Here is a 21288-nt window from a genome sequence, read left to right as displayed (position 1 = left end):
TGGCAGGGATCCAAATCCCTGGTGTGGCTCATAGGGTGGGATTGCAGCAGGCAGGGATTGGGGTTGGGCAGCTCCCAGGCATTTGTGCCAGGCTCTGCCCGGGCTGGACCCACTCCCGCAGGGTAGTGCTGATGGGGAGGGGGCTGCACATGGACAGTGGGTTCAGCCTGGCACTGGGAGAGATGTGGGGCAGCAGCAGCACTGGCTGCACTGGGGTGTGTCAGATGCTCCCAGAGAGGTCCCAAACCACTCTGTTATCGAGCTGCCACCAGGATGGGTGCAGCAGGGGTGCAGTGGGCAAACAGTCCTCCCTGCCAGGCATGGACATGCACCCTGTGTGGGCATAGCCTCATTTCCCCTCCATTACAACCCCAAAATCCACCTTAACGGCCAGCCGTGGCAGTTCAGTGCCAGCTTGCCGGGCAGGAGGGGCTTCTGGCTCCCTCTCAGGTGCAATGAGTGACCTCAGGCAAACTTCTCTGCTTCTCCAAAATTCATCTCCACTGTAAACTAGGGGCAACCCCTGGGCCGGGTTTGCTCTGGGAGCCCAGGGATAACCTGGCGTTTCCCACTCCCTTGGGGCTGCCAGACACTTGCCATGGGGCTCTGTGCCCCACGCCAGCTCCCAGCCTCCAGGCCTTCACCGCCTCAGCTTCCCCACAGCACGGGGAGGGAGAAGGAGCCAGATCAGCCACTCAGAGCAGCGCCAATTAGCGGTAATAAAAAATTGCAGTTAATTGTTCTAATGCCTTGCCAAAACGAGCCAGAGGAGATGCAGCGAGCAGGGCCGGGCTGGATGACTGCCATGCAGGGGCCAGTGGTGGCCTCAGGCTCCATGCTCAGCCCCTGCCTTGGGACATGGCTCTCCACAGCCTTCTGCATCCACATGTCACCACCCGGGGATGTGGAGCAGTTTTTTGCATGGGTCTTGCTGTTGTTTAAGGGTAGGGAAGTGGGGAGCCTCTCTGCTGGGAATGGGATGGGTTGTTCCTCCTTGGGAGGGTTTGGCTTCTCTGAATCTACCACGGCAGGATTAGTTGTGGCCCCCATGGAGTGGGGTGGACGTAAGGGCAAAAATCTCCCTGGCAGTGAGATGGTGGCTTCTGAGCCACCATCTGAGGTGGTGGCACCTCGGAACACTGCCACTGCTGCAGCAGGGGCTATGACCCAGCAGCAAACATGTCCCCTACACAACATCAACCCCTCAACATCTCAGTCTCCTCTGTGCCTGGCTTGGGGTGGGGGTGGCAGCTTCTGCCCCACACCCCAGTGCTGCCCCAGGGCTCCACTCGCACCGTTCTGCCCCTGTGCCTGCTGTAAGTGCTGAGCCATGGCTGGGGAAAGAGGTGAGCTCAGCTGGTGAGGAGGGGGCCGGGGGGCTGCAGCCCCCCCCCAGACCGCACCGCCCCACACCCCGTGCTGCTGTCAGAGGCGGTGGCCGGTGCCCCGCGGGCTGAGGCCGCAGGGTGGCCGCGGGCACAGCCCGGAGGAGGAGCAGCGCCGCCGTTCTCACGCTGGGGCAGCCCGTGCCAGCACACGCTTAGTCACCGGTAAATCCCAGCCGAGATCTGCTCTGCCCTCTGTGAAATGGATCTTGGCTGCACCCCCGCTGAAGCAATCCCGGCGCTCGGGAGCCATGGCGGGCGCGCTTTCCCACGGCAGCCCGGCTTCCAGCGCCCCGTGTGAACCAGCCCCTGCCCGGCCGGGCGCGGGCGCCCCTGCACGATACAGTCAGGGCAAAGCGGGGCGGGAACACCCCTGCTCTGATCCCCCCGCGCTGCCGGTGCTGAACTCCGGCTCTCTGGGTGGGGGGGACGGCTGTGACACCTCCCCTGCCTCCCTGGGCCCTGCTCGCCGTGTCCATATCAAGGATGGAAGGTGGTGTCCTCTAATCTTTAACGGAACAAGAGCACAAGTGTGATGAGGAACGGCTGAGGGACCTGGGGGGGTTTAGTCCAGAGAAGAGAAGGCTCAGGGGGGACCTTATCGCTCTCTACAACTGCCTGGCAGGAGGATGGAGCCAGGAGGGGACTGGTCTCTGCTCCCAAGGAACAAGGGATGGGACAAGAGGAAACGGCCTCAAGCTCTGCCAGGGGAGGTTTAGATGGAGCTGAGGAACAATTCCTTCCCCAGAGGGTGCTCAGGCATTGGAACAGGCTGCCCAGGGCAGTGCTGGAGTCACCATCCCTGGAAGCGTTCACACATCATGTAGACGAGGCCCTCAGTGACATGGGTTAGTGTTGGCCTTGGCAGTGCTGGGAACGGTTGGACTTGATGATCTCAAAGGTCTTTTCCAGCCTGGTTGATTCTATGGTTCTATCATTCTAAGGATGAGGAGCGGGTGCAAGGTGTGTGTTCCCACCGCACTGCTGGGCAGTGGGGCTGTCCCTGCCTGCGCGGCCAAGGACAGGGCAGGTGAAATGTCCTTTTGCAATGCTGGCAGCCTATCCGGTGCTTCTTGTAGTTTAGCATGATCCCAGCCTCTCCCAGCCCTCCTGGGTGAGGATTTCACCAGCAGTGATGCACAAACCTCCTGGGACTCGAGGGACTGGATGCTTCAGCGCAGAGCTCTGGGGCCATCTCAGCATCCCGTCCCCTTGCTGCACCTCCACCCGGGAAGCTGAGCAGCTCAAAGAAAACGTGAGTCCAACAGACAAAAAGGGCCCCAGGAGCCACTGTGAGCTTAGCCAAAGATGGCAGCATAAGCTCAGCTGGACATCCATGGGCTGGTGCCCAACACCCATGGAAGAAGAGCAGTTCAGGCAGCAGTGGCAGTCAGTTTTGATACCCCTGAAAGCTGCATCTCCAAAGCACTGTAGGATGAATCTTGGTGATGCTGAGCTCTGCCCAGAGGAGTCATCCCCAGAATGGTCCCTGGGCAAGCAGGACTCCTTCCATCAAAGATCATAGGCCAGTGTCACTAGGGGATCTCCTTGGCAGAGGTTTTACCAGTGAGACACAACCCTCTGCCTGGAGAGCTTCTGGCTTGGGAAATCTTCCGTGTATCAGAATCAGCTGTGAAGGACAACAGTGCCCGGCGTGAACTCTCTGGGGCAATGCAGGGCAGCTCATGTCAGGACAATTCCTTGGGCGTCTTCTGCTGCCATATCACAGGACTATTCAACAGCCACCTGGAGTGATATCTCTTTTCCTACTCACCGCCTACCCTCTTCCCTTTCTTTCTTTCCCTCTCTCCGAGATGGATATCATCTGGTGAAAGGGCCACTCCTCCGGATGGAGGTTGCAACTCTCATTTTGGTTGTGAAAGCACAGTCCTTGAGCATCTGAGAGTTTCTTTCAGGGACTTACTGAGATCAGAAGCCTCCCCAGAGGAGGTGTGCAGGATGCCCAGGCTCAGCCAGCTCTCTCCCCAGCACAGGCTGCTCATGTGCCGCCTCCAAGCCCAGGAGATACAGGCAGGTCTGCCTCCAGCAGACCTCCTGCCCAAAGCAGAGAGCACCCAGAAGGGAGGGAGATGGTGGGAAGAACACCACGTAACAAATTCCACTTAACAGATTCCAAACACAAGCCAGGAGATGATCATGCTCAACCTGGTCTAGTGGAAGGTGCCCCTGCCCATGGCAGGGGCTTGGAACTGGATGAGCTGTAAGGTCCCTTCCAACACAAACCATTCCATGATCTGCCCACATGTATATTTTCACATGCATTTCCCAAGTCTCCAGCTCCTCCTTGCTGCACTCACAGCTTTGACCTTCAGACACTCCTCTTCCTTCAGCCCGATTCCTCTCTGACCTGCAGTGCTTTCAAGGTCCCTGCACAAAGAACAGACACCTCAGCAATGCAACCAGAGCTCCCCACACCCTGTGGGTGCAGAGGCCACCTCTAGCTGCAGAGCAGGCCCTGGCACAGCCGCACCTCCAAGGGGGTTTCAGAAAGCAGCTCTCTGGGCTTCCCCTTTATGCCAACAGCTTTTTTCATTGTCCTTCTTATCACCAGCACCTGGTAATCGTAAAGGTGCACACTGCTGCTCCTGCTCTGTCCTTGGGGACCAGCGCACCCACCCGAGCAGCAGATGGGATGCACAGGTGTGTTAGCCTGGTCCTTCCTGGGAATGCCTGGTGCACACAGCAGTCTTGAGCAACCACCAAAACCCGGGCAGCCCTGTCTGCCAAGGAACACATCAAGAGCCATGCCAGGAGATGGACCGTGATGGTCCCACATTGGGATGCAGCCCATGCATCCCCCTTCAGACCTGCCTGCAGAACGAACACCAGTATTTTTATGGCCATAGAGCTAAGTAACATGCTCTGGTGGAAACACAGGGCTGCTGGTGGGTTCCTGGCATCATACAGGGGCATTTTGGTTCACAAAGAGGGAAGGGCTCTGTTTATTGAATCATTAACATCACTTCCCTCATCGCCAGCCAGGTACTCTGAGAGCAAGTGCTGACCTAGCCCAACCCTGCTAAGCTGGTAAGATGACATGGGATCCCATGCCAGCCTGGTACTGCGTTCCCACTGCTTTCTCTGCTCCCGCTTTGCTATTAGTCATCCATTTCTGGAAGGTTTCTCATGCATAATAAAGTGTTTCAACACTTGCATAAGCCAGCTCTTCTCACCAGGAGTGACCCGCTGCATTTCCCAACACTTTCCCTAGGCAGTCCTTCCGACTGCCATGAAATACAGAGTTAAAACATGAAGTTTTCTATCCCCCTTGGAGGCAAAAGGTGTGGGAAATCGAACAGATAAGAATGTCTTTAATTAGTATCATTTGCATAAGCTCTGGGAAAGGCTCACCTGACAGCCAGAAGGGCCTTGCTTGTCTGGGAGCACCAGCCATGGGCACTGAAATGGGCAGATTAGTGGAGCTCCGCTGCTGACCAGATTGGGGAGATGGGAGGTGATGGAGCCCCAGAGGCTCTATGGACAGCCCAGCTCCCACTGCCTCCTTGTCAGCTCCCAGCTCCCTCTGATTTCTTTGCAGGGCTCCCCCGTTTCCATTTTCACCTGCCAGTTTGTAGCTGTTCCAAGTGAGAGAAGAGGATGTGATTCTTAGGTTGCGGGGGTCCATCTGCCCTGCCCTGGATGGGAGGAAAAGCATGAGCACATCCCTGGGTACCATGTGGAGGCTGCCAGAGCAGGCTCAGCATCCGGCAGACATGGGACCTGGGTGTTGTGATCTCTGGTGTTCTCTGTGCAGATGGCTGCAGGTCCCTAACCGCAAACCCCATCCCGCTGTCACTGCTGTGGGTACTTGGCACCAAGTGTCAGCAGCACTGAAAGCCCTTTTCAGTACCTCAAGGCCTTTGCAATGATGAGAATCTCACCTGACATTTCACCTAAACCCACATGCAAAGCTGAATTTCCCAGGGGAAAAACCAGTGATGCTCAACCCCCCTCCCGCTGCACACGTCCCCCCTCAGATCCATCAGTCTCCTCCAGCAGCCTTTCAGCCGGCTCAAGTCTCACTTGCTCATGTTTGCTCCCAGCTGGGCTGTGAACTGCCGAGATAGGGGCTGAGCTCCTCCAAAAAGCTGGAGCTGCCCCAGCACCCTTGACCCAACCTTCACTGTAGCCGCAAGCCCAGTTTATACAGCACCCAGCACAGCGGGGTGCTGCTCCAGGGCAGGCTCCTAGGGCTTACAACGAGTTTAATAACAAAGCCAAACCAGTAATAACTGCCTTATAATGAGGTTACGCAGCATCACTGGAGCCTTCGTTTTAGGGTGAGCTTGGTGCCAGGAGCTGCCGGGGTCAAAGCTGTCCCTTCCCACCCTCCTCCCTGCCTGACCACCAGTGCCTCCTCTCCTCTCTGTGCCAGCACTGCCCTCCTGCCTGCATGAATGTGCTTTATGTCCACCCCTGAGGTGCGGGTTAACCCCTCCCGGGTGTGCAGACCTGCACCATGCAGCTCCGGGGCACACACTCCTGCCCCAGTCTGATTTGGAGCAGCCCAATGGAGCCTGTGCCGTGGCAGAATAAGGGTTAACTTGCCCTGCTGCCCGCAATGCAGCCTGTTGCTGCTCCTCCTCATCAAGCTGGAGGTGAGAGTTCAGCTCTTGGCCAGAGGATGCTGGAGGCTGGTAAACTGGAGAGCTGGAAAAAACAACCCAACCTGAGCTCTGAAGACACCCCAGCACTGGAAACAGAGCGAAGGGCCACGTCCTTTCAACTGATCCGAAAGGATCTCACCCACAAACTGACATGCAGGTGGAAATCTGACTACCAAGCATCTGCCAGACCTTCAGGAGCATCGCATTTTGGCATCAGAAATGGAAAGAAAGGGTCATAGAGATGCATTTTCGGACTGTGAGAGTCAGAGCCCTGGCAACTGCAAAGGACCAAAGCTTTTCTTTCTATAGATGAGTCCAGCACTCAGATCATTAACAGTCAGGCACAGCCCTGCTCTTTGTTACCCAAAAGCATGCTGGCCATGCTGGAAGCTGTTTCCTGCCTGACACAGGTCCCACAAAAACCCAGTGCAGGATGCAAAGCCTCAGCCCTGCTGCTGCATCTTCCTCCCTGCTGAACATGCAGCATAAGGGGTGCTCCATCCTCTGCTCCTGCTGCTAGACAAGCTTTAGGAAATGATCTTTATTATGTATTAAGCCAACAGCTACCCTTATTCCTGCTCCTTCCTGGCAACTGCTCATCCTCTGGTTGAGGCCCTGGGACCATCTATATAATGTATGTCAGAGAGTTTCTCTGCTTGCCCGTACTGTGCCTGGCTGGAAGCTGTGCCACAAAAGCTCTCCAATTCGTCTCAGAGCAGTTTACAGCCCTGTACAAGTGGCTGAGGCCACTCGGCCAGGTGGCTGCGTGTCTCTGCTCCATGGCCATCTGCTCCACGAGCATCCTCACCCACATCCCTGCTGCCTTCTCCTCCTCCCTGCCTGGGGGTGACGGGGCCGGTGCCCCCGGCTGGCAGCAGTGAGACGGGTGTGCGGGCAGGGCAGGGCTGACCGGGGCAGTGAGAGGGGTGTGCGGGCAGGGCAGGGCTGACGGGGGCAGTGAGAGGGGTGTGCGGGCAGGGCAGGGCTGACCGGGGCAGTGAGAGGGGTGTGCGGGCAGGGCAGGGCTGACGGGGGCAGTGAGAGGGGTGTGCGGGCAGGGCAGGGCTGACCGGGGCAGTGAGAGGGGTGTGCGGGCAGGGCAGGGCTGACGGGGGCAGTTGGGCTCATGTTTCAGGTTCTATTTTCGCCTGGGAACCGAGGTCTGCCCGTGGTGCAGTGCGGGGGCCCCCGGGGCCGCGCCGCCTCCCCCAGCTGGAGCCAGATACCATTGGCGCTACCTGCCCTTCCCTGCCGGCGTGCTAGACCTCGGGGTGGAGGGCAGCATCTGCTGAGGCGCTGGGACATCCCGCTTGCACCCTGCCTGGTCCATGGTGTGGGGTGGCAGGAGGGAAGGAGCTGTGTGCTCTGGGCACGGCTCACTGCAGGCCAGGCTCCCTAGTCCTCCTGCCACGCTGAGGCTGGGATCGCTTCATCACAGCTAACGCTGTGGAGATGCGGAGCAGCCCTGGCATGCTCCCCATGCCATCTACACCAGGAACATGTGTCCCTTCTCAAGCCTGGCCTTAAATCATTGTGACGGGGCGGGGGGGGGAGGGCGGGTAGGATGCTCAGCTCTCGGGGGGAGCCCCTGCAATCCCCCCTGGCAGCTCCCAACGCATGGGTTGGGAGTGCCCAAGTGCCCACATGGTTTTGGGCACTTGGGAACCAGTGCCCAAGACCATGCAGCTGTACCAGACCCACCACCTTTTATTTACCAAACCTAAATAAACGTGATTTAGTGGCCGTAGCTGCAGAGAAATGGAACCTTGAGCAGCCTGAGGAGCGGGTGCAGCCTGAGGGTTGTCCAGGGCTGAGGCTGCACTTCTATACCCACAGGCAGGCTCCCCACATGGGACCATGATTCTGGAGCCTGGCCCCTCATCGTGGGCACACACAGTGCACACAGGGGCAAAGGCAGGAGGCGGCTCCCCCTTCTCCCCCCCGGCTTTAACCGGGGCGAGAGGAGAAACTGCGGCAGAAAACGGGAATTAAAAAACAAAAACCAGCGTGAGAAAGGAAACGTGCGCGCGCCCGGAGCGCTCTGCCCGCGCCGGGAACAATGGCCCGGGCAGAAAAACCGGTTCCTACGAGAGGCGCAATGGGCTGGGAAAGGGCTGGAGGGGGCAGGGACGGCTCACCCCGAGCGCTCCCAGCCTGCAGAACAAGCTGGGCTTTATGAGCCTGCGGCTGCGGGGCTCGCCGTCCCCTTTCCCAGGGGGAATCCTGCCCTGCCGAACCCACCCTGCCCGAACCCGCCCTGCCCAATGCCCGCCCTGCCCAATGCCCACCCTGCCCAAACCTACCCTGCCCGAACCTACCCTGCCTGAACCCACCCTCCCTTCTGCCCACCCTGCCCGAACCCACCCTGCCCACTGTCCACCCTGCCCAATGCACTCGAACGGGGATCAGCACCCTGGTTTAACTGAGCACCCTGGTCTAACTCAGTTGGGCTCAGCATCCAGGCTGGGATCAGAGATTAGACCTAAGGATGGAATTAGACCCCAAACTGGGATGAACCCACATCCTGAAATTAGCCCCCAGGCTCGGCTCACCCGAGGCAGCGCTTAATGCCAGGATGGGCTCATCCCCAGCCTAAAATCACCTCCAGTCAGGGGCTCACAGAATCATAGAATGGTTTGGGTTGGAAGGGACCTTCAAAGCTCCTCTAGTCCAACTCTCCTGCTACAGGCAGGGACATCTTCAACTACATCAGGTTGCCCAGAACCACATGAGCCTGGCCTGAAATGTCTCCAGGGATGGTGCATCCACCACCACTCTGGACAACCTGTGCCAGTGTTTCACCACCCTCCTTTGTAAAGAATTTCTTCCTCACATTCAGCCTTGAATGTCCCTCTTTTAGTTTAAACCATCACCCCTTGTCCTGTCGCACCAGCCTCACCCCCCAGGCTAAGCTCACCCCCAGCTAGTGGCTCATGTGAGGCTGAGCTCACTGTCAGGCTGGGCTCATCTCTGGGCCGAGCTCACCGAGCCCACAGGGCACAGGGCTGGGCTGTGCTGCCAGCCAGGCTCTCCAGGGCCAAGCACGGGTGGGAAGTGGATGCTGGGCAGGTGCCCATTGGGAAGTGGTACCACTGCCAGCATGGCTGTGGCAGGGGAGGGAGACAGCACAGTACTCACAGAGTTAACGAACCATTGGCAGGGCCCATGGACCCACCTCCTCACCCCAGTCCCACCCGCGGGATGTGTGTCCCTCACAGGCAGCACTCCCCACAGGCACACTCAGGCAGCAGGATGAGTTGGTTGAAGATGGGGTAAGCCCTGGTAGACAAACCAGCTCCAGCATGGTCCAGCAGCGGGTCCCCTGCCCTGGACACAGCCACGGGTGCTGGATGCGGCCCCTCGGCTGCGTGGCAGCATTGGGATGTGCCGGGGGTTGTGGTCCCTGCAGCTGGGCTGGACACTTTCATTTTGAAGCAGAAGCTTCAACCCTTCTGAAATCAACACCACTGTCACGCTCCTCACCGCGAGCTGCTGCGGCTTCCCTGCGCCTGAGCAGTGCAATTCCCTCCAGCTCTGGCTCTGCACATCAATCCAACTGCTCCCAGACCTGCTCCCTACAGGGGCAAGCCACAGCCTCCCGTCAGGCTGAGCTGCACCTGTCCTGCCACCCCTCACTGTGGGGAGAGCTGGGGGGAGCAGGAAGGGCTCCCTTAGACCTGCCACGAGCCAAACTGTTCTCAGCTCCTGCAAGCACCTCCCTGGGGGAGGCAGCTCTCCCTGTCCGCACCAGGAGCTAAAGAGAGGGAGAACAAAGCTGTTCCCGGCACATTTCTCTGCCTTGGCACACTTGTGAGCCTGCAGAGCTGCTGCTGGGCTCCCAGCACCCCGCATTGGCTCTGCAGCAGCTCACAGGGCTCCATGTTCCCCAGGTACCTGGCAGGGAGCAGCACTCTCATCCCCACTGTCACTCCTAACAGCCTTCTGGATTCAGCAAAACCCATCCAGTTCTTTTCATTCATTCTCTTTCTTTCCCCAGTCAAAGGGTTTGCAATGTTTACTCCTGGGGAGCAGTTGAGCACAGCAGCCTTCCAGCGGCCCCATAAGAGCAAACCCAAACCTGTGCCCTGTGCTTCCGCTCAGCCATACATCAGAAAGCCACAACGAGCAGCCAGCCCATGAGCATACCCATTTCTGTCACAGCCGGTGGCAGTGGTGAGAAAAGGAGCAACGCTTTGGCACCATCTTGGTAGATATACCCCCAGTCCATGGCTCCCCATCCCATGCACAAGACAGTCTGGAGCTCCAGCCCCAGCCCAGAGCTGTGCCCTGTGGGGCTTGGGCAGTGGCAGATCCCCGTATGTGGATGGGAAATGGTTGGAAGCAGGTTTGACACTTTGCAGAAAGGGAAGGAGTGATGCTGGGCTCCTGCAGGGCTCCTGCTGGTGGAGGTTTCCATCCATCCTGCCTCTTGGGCTGCCCGACAGCTCACACCCTGTGTGTGTTTGGCACCCCAAGCCCACCAAGATGGTGATGCTGCCCCTGGCAGGCTGCTGTGGTGCTGCTCCTGCTGCAGCTCCTGGATGCACTGTTGGCACTGGAGGAGGGATGAGGTTCCCCACTCCGTCTCCAGGGCTGAGCTGCAGGCTGAGGACACACTGGGTGTCCCCAGAACATGGGATTTATCCTGGCCTTGCACAGAGCCTGGCACCGCTTCTCGCCTTGGGGTGGTCCCTGTGAGCACGGGAGTGCTCCAAAAACTGACACTGCCTGGGCACAAAGCGTGCAGGGAAGGAGCCAGGCATGAAGGCCAGATCCTCCCTTGACACGGTACAAAAGGGCTGTAAACTTTCTTCAGTGAAAGGAAACCTAGAGAGCAGATCCAGGCCTTTAGAACTGAGTGGGAAGAAAGAGTTCCATTTGGAAGTTTCCTCTGCAACCCAGGTCTTCGGATGAGAAACAGTGCCAAGAACTTAGAAATGCTTGTGGTTAGTGATTTCATTCTGAGTGGCACAGAGGCACCTGCTCCCTAGCTTTGGTGCTACCAACTTAGAGCAACCTGCTCTAGTGGAAGGTGTCCCTGCCCACGGCAGGGGGTTGGAACTGGGTGAGCTGTAAGGTCCTTTCCAACCTAGACCAGTCTGTGGTTCTGTGACTCTATGATACCCTTGCTTGGCCAAGGAGGGCTCTGGGAAGAAGCTGTCAGAGGCATGCAGGGCCCTGAGCTGAGGGCTCTGGGGTGGCAGTGTAAGGGCTGGCTCATGGGCAGTGCACAGGCAGCCCATGAGGAGGAGGAAGAGGAAGAGCGCTGGGGGGGCGCTGGCAGCCCCTGCCTGCAGCCCCATGAGGGGGTTTGCAGGTACGCCCGGAGCCGCGGATGTGGCTCCTCACTCACATCACGTCTGCCCTGCTGGCACCTCACCCCCAGGGTGCTCGGCAGGGCTGGGGAGTCGTGAGGGCTCGGTCCTCGTCTGTGGCCATGAGCCGGGATGTCCTCAGGATGATGCTGCCCCTTCCCTCGAGGATGGGCGCATTGCTGGGTTAATCCACACATCTCATCATTGGCCACCATCCCTAGGCGGATTCCACCCCGGAGGGAAGCTGCTGGTGGTGGGGATGCCCCTCGCAGGCTCTCCCTGGGCTGCAACTGGGGACATGGAGCAAATATTTGCCTTTGCAAATGCAGTTGTTGCCATTGGTGTCATGATGAAGTCAGGATACGTTCTCGATCACATGGAAAACCTCTGGGTCCAGGGAGATTTACCTGTCCTGAGGTCACTCTTTCCCAGATGCCACTGTCATGGTGCTGTCCCACAGGGCTCTCCCTGTTTCCACTCACTGGCTCCAGCCCGGAGGAGCCATCCCCAGCACTGAACACCCCAGCCCCATTCTGGCTGGCAGCCCTGCAGCTCCCAAAGCCTCTCCAAGAGAAGACACCAGTCCCTTCAAACCCATGTTCAATCCCCAGGGTGCTACAGAGAAGGTTGAGGGAAGTCCATCAGCACTTGCCAGCATGAAGAGGCTGAAGTTGAAGAGGGTCAGATCCTGCCCTCCCTCGAGCAGTGCTGAAACATGCCCTGGCATGGTGGGTGCTCTTGCAGGTTCATACCACATCATGGGCACCTCAACTCCACAGGGTCCCCAGCCTGGGCTGGGCACCCCCTCTCTCCATCAGCAGGGAGGAAATGCAGAAGGTTTGGCTGTCCCTCACCGTGGCATAAGGGCCACAAGCGCTCTGAGAGCCCTGCGGACCCCCCAGACAGAGCTTTTGCCCTTGGCCCCAGCCCAGACAGGGCTCAGCAGTGCTCCAGCCTCTCCCCCTCCATGGACCAGATGTTCCAGTTGTGGTCAGCCACCACATCACCAGAGGTGCCAGGTCAGGAGCAGACCATCAGCCACCCACCATTCCTCACAGCCTCTCTGATGGAGGAGCCTGGCCTCCCCAGGCTTTGCTCTCCTCGCAGCTCAAGATCTAACTTGAATCCTCCCTGTTCTGAGTTGAGACTTGTCCTCAGGGAGAGCAGAAACATCCTGTACTCCTGCCTGTGTTTGCTCAAACACAGGCCAAGGCTGCTGGGGATAAAGGTGCAGACCCGGCTCATCTCACAGGGCCACCAGGGCCAGGGAAGCTCTCTGACAAATGGAGCAGCAACGGAGGGGACCACAGTGCTGCTGGTCACACGCTCGGCCAGGATGTCACCATGGGAATGGCACATCCTGCCAGTGAATTCAGTGACGGTCCCTCAGCACACGCGCCCAGGCAGTTTGGGGTGTTCAACCCTGTCACCAAGCCTGAAGGAGCAGGAGGTCCCCACAGCTCCTCCGTGGCCTCACCTGCCCACACTCCTGCATGTCCAGAGCAGGACAAAGGGAAACACAGGCAATAGGAGCAATTCTAACCCCCAGGACCACCTCCCTGCTGCATCCTGCCAGCATCCTTCTCTCTGGACAACCCCTGGTGGGTCTGGTCACCTCTGCGACTGAAGCTGGACTCATATGGCTGTAGTGCACAGGCCATATGCTGCCACAGGGGCCCCAAACTTACCGAGGAACCTTTGGCAGAACTAGGGTGGAAAAAGCAGGGACTTTGGTGAGGCCCAGGCTGGTGCCAAGGACCTTTGGAAGGCTCTCACCATTAGATGCAATGGTTGTCTTCAGTGGCCCAGCTCACCCCATGGGCTCTGGCAGCATTTCCAGCACAGAGGAGCTCAGAGGTAGCACCATCTCCTTTGAGAACAACTATGTCCATCTCATGCTGAGGGAAAATGTCACCTCTTGCAGGACTTCTCCACAAGAGTCCCAGAAAGAAGCCATGTGAGCCGCTAACTGGGACCTGCAAGACAACAGCCCCTGGGAGCAGCCCAGGGAAGAGCTGCAGGAGAAACCCCCAGAGACCTTGAGCACCGATTCCCTGTTCCCAGCCCGACACCTCCCAGCCATGATAACATGACCCCAGCGTGTCAGTGACATCTGAGGTCACTGTGGTGGGACAAGTGTATTCCTGGGGGGCCCCAACATCTCCACATCTCACCACAGCCAGGGGGACGAGGAGCATCGCATGCGTGTATCACACACAGAGAAGGTGGAAAGGGGTAATAACATACACATAAACATGGGGCTGGTTTTAGGCTTTTGCTGGACCCAAGGGATTTGCCTTCTACTGTTTCAGTGGCCAACTGGAGGAGACAAAGCTGGAAGAGATGGCAAGAGGAGTGATGCAACCCCACCAAAGCGGGTTTTGCTCTTTCACTGATGAACAGACAGGCAACTGGCAGCAAAACTTTAATTTCACCCATAGAGAAAAACACCTGTGAGTGGAAAACGCTGGTGGAGGTGAAGCTGGGAAGGAAGGTGTGTGCTCCATTCCTCACATTCCTCCCCAGCTCCCTTGGGATGGTGCCTGCACTCCCCAGGGTCCACCTGGGTGCCCAGGGGCTGAGGATCCTGTCCTGCAGCTTCGCTGGCTCCACCGGGCAGGGCTGAGCATCTCCCCAGTGCAGGGCAGAGGGACGGGACCGAGCTCTGGATCCCACTGGGGTGTGAGAAACGAAACCTTTGATCTATGTGGGCAACATCTCCAGAACCCCTTGGGTGAAGGTCCCTCACAGGCCAGTGCTGTGCCCCCAGGCGCCATCCCGCTGAACCCCAGCACCCTGCCACGCGCACTGCTGTCATGTTGCACCCCTATGGTCCCGTACCGGAGCCTGCTTTCGAGCAGAGCACCTTGGGCTCATCCAGACGCAGCTGGTGGGATGTGCTCTCCCCCGGACACCACACCCTGTCCCCTCTGCTGCAAGCCAAAAGCATGGGGAAGGCCACGGTGCTGCCGTGCCCCATCCCGTGCGCCCCGGCTCCCTCCGGGCACAGGCGCGAGGGCACCGCGCCAGCAGCTAATGGGAAAGTTCAGGGTCGGGGCGAGCCGCGGGAGAGGCACATAAAGGACTCATTGTGCCGTGGGGCTCCCTCGGCGCGGCTCGCGCGGGGCCAGTGGCTCAACAACAAAACGCAGCCCAGAAATATGACAAGACACCTTTTTCCCAGGCTGCTGTTAAACTCCAATTAAACATCTCAGCACGCTCCAGCAGGGCGATGTCTGCGTCCCAGCCTGCCTCCATGGCAAAACAGCTCCTCCGGTCAAACAGCCTCGCACAGGTTGACCCAGAAAGATCCCCCTTGGGCCTACAGATAATGTAAACCCACGCACCAGGGTGGGCAACTGCTCCAGTCCACCCACCTTTGGGCCAGCAAGGGCTCCACTTGCTGCCCCTGCTCCAGAGGACAGGTCTGGATGGGAGAGCCAGGCAGTAGCTGCTCCACAATAGCTCCGAAACTGGCCTTTACCACCCAAAAATTGCCTGTTGATGAAGAGGGACCATGACTCTGTCTTGCCTGTATGTATCTGTGCAGCATCTCAGGAAAGGTCAGTGCCTCTCCAACCCACTGTCATGGAATAATATCACAGAATCACAGCCTGGTTTGCATTGGAAGGGACCTCAAAGCTCATCCAGTTCCAACCCCCTGCCACGGGCAGGGACACCTTCCACTAGAGCAGGTTGCTCCAAGCCCCTGTGTCCAACCCAGCCTTGAACACTGCCAGGGGTGGGGCAGCCACAGCTTCTCTGAGCACCCTGTGCCAGCACCTCAGCACCCTCACAGGGAAGAACTTCTGCCTGTCCAAAAACATTTCACATCATACCTTACAGCAGCCACATAGCACAGCCACAGGCTCTATTGGCAGACCTGGTTTGATCTGATCTGATTTTGAGATCCTGAGAAACCAGGTCTGACCTGGTTTCTGATCTGGTATTCTGGACCTCAGAGCTGCTATTTTGGTAAAGCAAATTCTTCCCCAATTTCATCACTCTCACAGCCTGTCCCTGGGGCTGCTGGTTCCCCTCCCCAGGCCTGGACCACAGTTTGGCTTCCCCGCTCCAGGGGTTTGGACAGTTAAAAATAACTCAACAGAAATGCAAACTGTTTGATTTACTCTTTGGGTGCTTTGTGGCACTCACCCACAGGCACTGACCAGCAGCACACCTTGCTGCGACAGTATAGCTGGTCTGAAGGAACTGCTTCCCCAATCTTCCCATCCCACCTCACCCCCTGCAGCCTTTTCCACATCGGAGCAGGCAATACTGGGGCTTGGGCCCCTTTTCTGTTCCCCCAGGGAAGCAGAGATGCTCCCATGCTTTCAACTGACCCAGCAATCTCCAAAGCTCAGCAGGCCGGGGGAGATGACCAGCCTTGGGATGCAGGAAGATCCAACCCAAAGCCTGTCTCCTTCCAAAATCCCACCCTTTGCTTTTCTTTGGTTTTTCCTGGGAGCAGAAGACAGCCCAGCCCTGTGAGCAGCTTGGAGCCCCCAACAGGGATTTGCCACTTGCCCAGCATGCTCATGGGACTGTGCGCCAGCAGGGAGGACAGGGAGCATTGCCACCGTCACCACAAACCGAGACACAGGAACCAGAGCACACAGCCTTCAAGTGGTGCTGTCGGGAACCCCAGTGAGGCTGGAATTGGCGTCTTGCTATTTGAAAGAATGAAGGAGAAAGAAAAGAGCACAAAAGAACCGAGCAACAAAGCCAGGAGCTGGCAGGAGCGAGGAGGGGCCTAAGTCAGCAGTTGGGGCATGTTAGCTTGGAGACATCCCACAGATCACCTGGGTACCCAGGATGGGGATGGTGATAGGGAGCTGGCAAAGCTCCCCACATTATTAAACACAGACTGTAGCTGTTCAAGGAATTCCTCAGCATCTTGTTTCTATCATGCACAGACCATACCCAAAACCCCCCATCTCTGATGCTCTGATGTCCAACCCAGCCTCATGGAGGTACATGGTGGCACTGAGCTGCTGGCACCAATGGAGCCCATCTGCTGCTTTGCAGTATCTCTGGTTCCATCAGCATGGCCCAGTGGGAGCAGCAAACCAAGGATGGGCAGCTCCGGCGCTCTGGGGACTTGCAAGCTGGTGGTTTCCCACATGCAACCTCAGCGAGAGAAACAGGTCACCCAGCAAAGGGTTACTACAAACCCTGCCACTTCCCAGGTTGCTAAAGCAGTGGGAAGGTGTCGCCCTGAAAGGCTTCAATGCAGTGACAACCCAGGCGATGACACTTGTCATTTGGCAACCCGTGGGGGGGGAATTTGGCAAAACTGGTCTCTCCTGCTCCAAGGACATTCCAGCTCCCCACACGGGCAGAATGAACTGAATTCCCTCACTAGGTACAGCAGCCAGCAGGTTAGTCCATGGGCCCCCACGGTTAGGAGAGCAGCAGCACTGGCCCCAGCCACAGGGCAGGCGATGGCCCCTGTGAAACCTCATCCTGGTGTCTGGGCTGCCCCTGAGAAAATGGCAACATCTCCCTGTCCCTGGTATCCCTCGGGATGGCACGTGGCTGCAGATGGCAAACAGCACTGGAGGGGCCACAAGCTGTCTCCAGGTCCATGCACACACAGGGTTCATCTCCCTCCTAAGTCGCTGCAGCAGGATGGGGTGGGAGCTGGATTCAGGAAGGAAAACCAGGAAAACCAGGGCAGGGGGAACTTAAATCCTCCCTGCACAGACCCAGGTTTGCTGCACTGCCCAGGCTCTGTGGAATATGAGCTCCCGAACCCTGGACCACTGAGGGTGCCCCAGGTAGCACCATGAGCCCCAGCCCTGGCAGACACGGCTGTGAAGCAGGCAGGGGGTGACAGCTATGGGGACATGGACTGAGGTCACCCGTCATCCAGCAGCACACATGGCAATGAGGCTCACCCCACCTCCTGCACACCCGGCCCCTGGTATGGACTTGGAGTTGCGGCTGTCCCATCCCAACCAAGGCCAGGTTGGACAGGGCTTGGAGCAACCTGCTCTAGTGGAAGGTGTCCCTGTGGCAGGGGGTTGGAACTGGAGGAGCTTTGAGATCCCTTCCAACACAAACCAGGCTGTGGTTCTACGATTCTATGACTGCATCCCCACCAGGCACCGTGACCCACAGCCTCCCCGTGGTACCCCACTGGTGTCCACCATGAGCTGGTGATGGGGGACCAGATCCCGACGTATCATCACTGACTGTTTCCCAGGCTCTCCCACCAGTGCTCCCACCGTGAGGACACGTGTGCCAATGGGATGGCATCGGGGTGTGAGAGGGAAGCAGGGACAAAGGCACTGCTCCTCCTCCTCCTCTCTGCTCCTGGCAAGGCTGGGGTCTCCGGCTGGGAAGGGAAAAGGTTCCCAGGGCGAAGGTGTTAAATACCCTTCTCCCGTGCTGCTGTCACCTCGCAGTCCCTGGGGTGTGAGAATCAGACTCTATTATCCCCTCATTAGGAACTAACATACTGTACTAACCTTTTCACATGAAAGCTACGGTCTGTTCACCAACAAAAGCTGACACTTGGTTCCCAGGAGTGGGAAAACCCAACCCCACAAGCACTTAGGGGGGGCTCTGGGGCTGGGGGGAGGAAGGGGCTCTGTGAGTGTGGGGCCAGCCAGGCACACAGCCTGGGGGAGTGGAGCAGGGGAAACCCTTTACCAGAGCCCTTGGATGGCTGCGTCCCCTTTGCCTGGGAGGGATGGAAGGGCTGTGGGGAAGGGTGCAAGGGGGACTCCCTCCCCTGGGCTTTGTGCTGCAGGGAGCCCTTTCTTATCAGACCCAGGAGTCCCTGGGCTGGCAGAGCCCCTGCAGGCACTGAAGCCGCTGCCGCTCACACCAGGCTCCCCGCAAGCAGTTTGCAGGGCTCAGGCTGGTTCTTCCCACAACGCTGACCAAAGCAGTTGGGATTTCCACCAGCTGAAGCTCCCACTCCCCTTCAGGCTGCCTTGAAAGGTTTGAAGCGAGGCTGGGAAAGCATGACTGGGCCATGGAAACCCCCCCCCGAGCAACACCTGAGGCCCCAGGTCAGCATCTGCAGTGGCCAGATTTTAGGAGCACTGAGCACGGCAGGCAACAGCCTCCCCGGGAAACGTGGCAGCAGCAGGGATGGGATGTGTTTCACCATGGACCATGTCTCCCTGCCCCAGATGTCAGCCATTGCCCAAGAAGATGAACAGCTGGGGTAATGTCCTCCTTGCTCAGGGTCTTAATTAAATGATACCTGTCTGGGATGGCAGACAGAAAGATGTGGAGCTGTTGGAGTGAGGCCAGAGGAGGCCACAGAGATGCTGCGAGGGCTGGAGCAGCTCTGCTCTGGAGCCAGGCTGAGAGAGCTGGGCTGGGGCAGCCTGGAGAAGAGAAGGCTCCTGAAGGGGAGACCTTAGAGCAGCTCCAGTGCCTAAAGGGGCTCCAGGAAACCTGGAGAGGGGCTTTGGACAAGGGCCTGGAGGGACAGGCCAAGGGGAATGGCTTTAACCTGCCAGAGGGAAGACTGAGATGAGCTCTGAAGCTCTTCCCCATGAGGGTGCTGAGGCGCTGGCACAGGGTGCCCAGAGAAGCTGTGGCTGCCCCATCCCTGGCAGTGCTCAAGGCCGGGTTGGACACAGGGGCTTGGAGCAACCTGCTCTAGTGGAAGGTGTCCCTGCCCGTGGCGGGGGGTTGGAACTGGATGAGCTTTAAGGTCCCTTCCAACACAAACCAGTCTGTGACTATGATTCTACGGCAATTTGAGCTTCTACCCATAGCAGCTGGTTGATGCTGAGATAAAGAAGAGGCTATGGAGATATCTTGAAATGAGAAGAGTTTTCCTGGGGTGTTTTTTCACTCTAAAAATATTTGCTCTGCCCCATTTTTGGCTGGAGACCTTTGACAGCTTGGGGAAGTGGGCTTGAGAGGAGCCCAGGGCCACAGTGGGTGCTGAATGCCTGAGGAGTCCCACACTGGGGCACCTTTTAGTCTTCCCACCCCACTGCGAGACCCCACAAACTCCAGATTCCCTTGTTGCCTTGCACCCTTGACCAGCTCCATGCTCCTAACAAGGGAAGCAGGAAGAAGGAGGGATGCGTGACCATTCCTCCCTTCTCTTGTTTCCTTCCCTGCCTGCCTCCACCCGTAGTCAGCTGTGAAGTCAGCTCCCCCCTCACCCCACAACCTGCCTGTCCCTAAGGGCTGGGGGACTTTTCCAGGCCCCACAACCATCTCTCGGCCCATTCCCAGAGCCCTGGTGTGGGGCGGGGACGGGGTGACCCTCAGCTCCTGCGGCTCCGCTGGTTGGCCCCACTGCAAAGAGGAGGTGGCTTTTGCACTGCACACATGTTTATTAGATCCTGGCTGGAGCCCACTCAGCTGTTTCACACAGGACACGGGCTATGGCTTCCAGTGCTGTTTCTCTGCCAGGGGATGCTGCGACGGTGTCCTCGGCGCTGGGATCTACTTTGCAAAGTAATTGAATTAAAAGCAGTGAGTGTTTCGGCACTGCCCGGCTGCTCCTCTCCGCGGCATGGCTGCGAGCAGTGGCCCGGGGTGGCCTCAAGCACACGCGGCTGCTCTCCTGGGCGGCTCCTCTCCAAAGGTCACTTTTCTTCTCAGTTGCCACAGTCCGATTTGGGTCATCAGGTTTGATCTAAACATGTCAGAGGACTGGAATTCAGGGGGAAGCAGAACACGATAAACACCGGCTGTCTGCCGGTGTCTTTCTGGGCTGGGTTCAAAAAGACTCTTGGTTCACTCAGTGTCCAGCAGATGGGATGGGAAACCCGGCAGCAGGCTCGGTTCATCACCTAACACAGGTGCCTTGGGGCTGGTGGCAGTGAGGGGGAAGCACTCACCATGGCAGCACTTCTGCACACATTTCTTCCCCAAAGGGTGCTCAGGCATTGGAACAGGCTGCCCAGGGCAGAGGTGGAGTCACGGTCCCTGGAAGTGTTCACACACCGTGTAGCTGAGGCCCTCAGTGCCGTGGGTTAGTGGTGGCCTTGGCAGTGCTGGGAATGGGTGGAATTGGTGATCCTAAAGGTCTTTTCCAGCCTGGTTGATTCTGTGATTCTATGTGTCCCTGTCATGGTGCCCTGGGTTCTGGATTTAGGCTCCAGTCATTTCAATGGCGTGGTTCTGAGTCACCAGCTGGGCTTAAACCAGAACACATGGAGATGAGCATGGGGGTATCACCGCTTGTCCATAGTTCAGAAGTTCCATTGAGCCCTCAGTCGAGCCAAGGTGATGGGCATTAAGCTTTGTGCAAAGTGAGAAGCGATCCTTACCCAGCTGGGGCAGATGAGGCACGAGCAGGGAGAGCTGGTGCAGAGAAGAGGCGCAGAGCTGAGTCGGGACCCTTGTCCCCCTAACCATCGTCCCTGGGCTTCCCGGTGCCCACTGAGTCCCACGGGTCCTGCAGAGGTTGGTGCTCTCCAGGAAGGAGCAGGCAGAGCACTGCCAAACTGGCTGTAGCTGTGACAGAGGAGCATCCATGAGGGCTTGTCCATTGCCTTCAGTTCACCCCGACTCCCTGGTGCTACCCTGCAGCTCCACACGTCCACGCTCATGTCCAGTGTGGGAGATGTGCAGTGTCCTCTGAGAAAGCGCACTCGTTCCTGGGGCTGGCAGCAGCCCCGGACCTGCCAGGAGAGCAGCCAGGAGACACAAATGGAGAGATGGGTTTAGAGGAAGGTTCCAGAGACACTGGCACAGGGTGGCCAGAGAAGCTGTGGCTGCCCCATCCCTGGCAGTGTTCAAGGCCAGGTTGGACACAGGGGCTTGGAGCAACCTGCTCTAGTGGAAGGTGTCCCTGCCCGTGGCAAGGGGTTGGAACTGGATGAGCTTTAAGGTCCCTCCCAACCCAAACCAGCCTATGAGTCTGTAATTTTCTTCCACCTGAGGAATTGTAATTTTCTTCCACTTCCCCCGCCTGAGGTCATGTCAAAGAGGATCAGAACCAACCAAGACACCTCGAGGCAGTGAAATTAA

General features: G+C 58.1%; 1 protein-coding gene across 4 annotated transcripts in view; it reads right to left on the bottom strand.

Moving 5' to 3' along the window:
- The window catches only part of EXD3 (exonuclease 3'-5' domain containing 3), a 292767-nt gene that overhangs the window by 15147 nt on the left and 256332 nt on the right, over positions 1–21288 (bottom strand). For 3 of the 4 annotated variants that reach the window (XM_032920299.1, XM_032920300.1, XM_030506667.1), the window contains one exon: positions 19630–20939. The exons of the other annotated variant lie outside the window; for it this stretch is intronic. In XM_032920299.1, the coding sequence (XP_032776190.1) occupies positions 20508–20939 (432 nt within the window). In that variant the 3' untranslated portion in view covers positions 19630–20507. Of the gene's footprint in view, positions 1–19629; positions 20940–21288 lie in introns of those variants that run through there. 4 annotated transcript variants of the gene reach the window in all.

The sequence above is a fragment of the Strigops habroptila genome, chromosome 15 (assembly GCF_004027225.2).
Source record: "Strigops habroptila isolate Jane chromosome 15, bStrHab1.2.pri, whole genome shotgun sequence".
NCBI classification, from domain to species: Eukaryota; Metazoa; Chordata; class Aves; order Psittaciformes; family Psittacidae; genus Strigops; species Strigops habroptila.
This window is presented reverse-complemented; position numbering and strand designations above follow the sequence as displayed.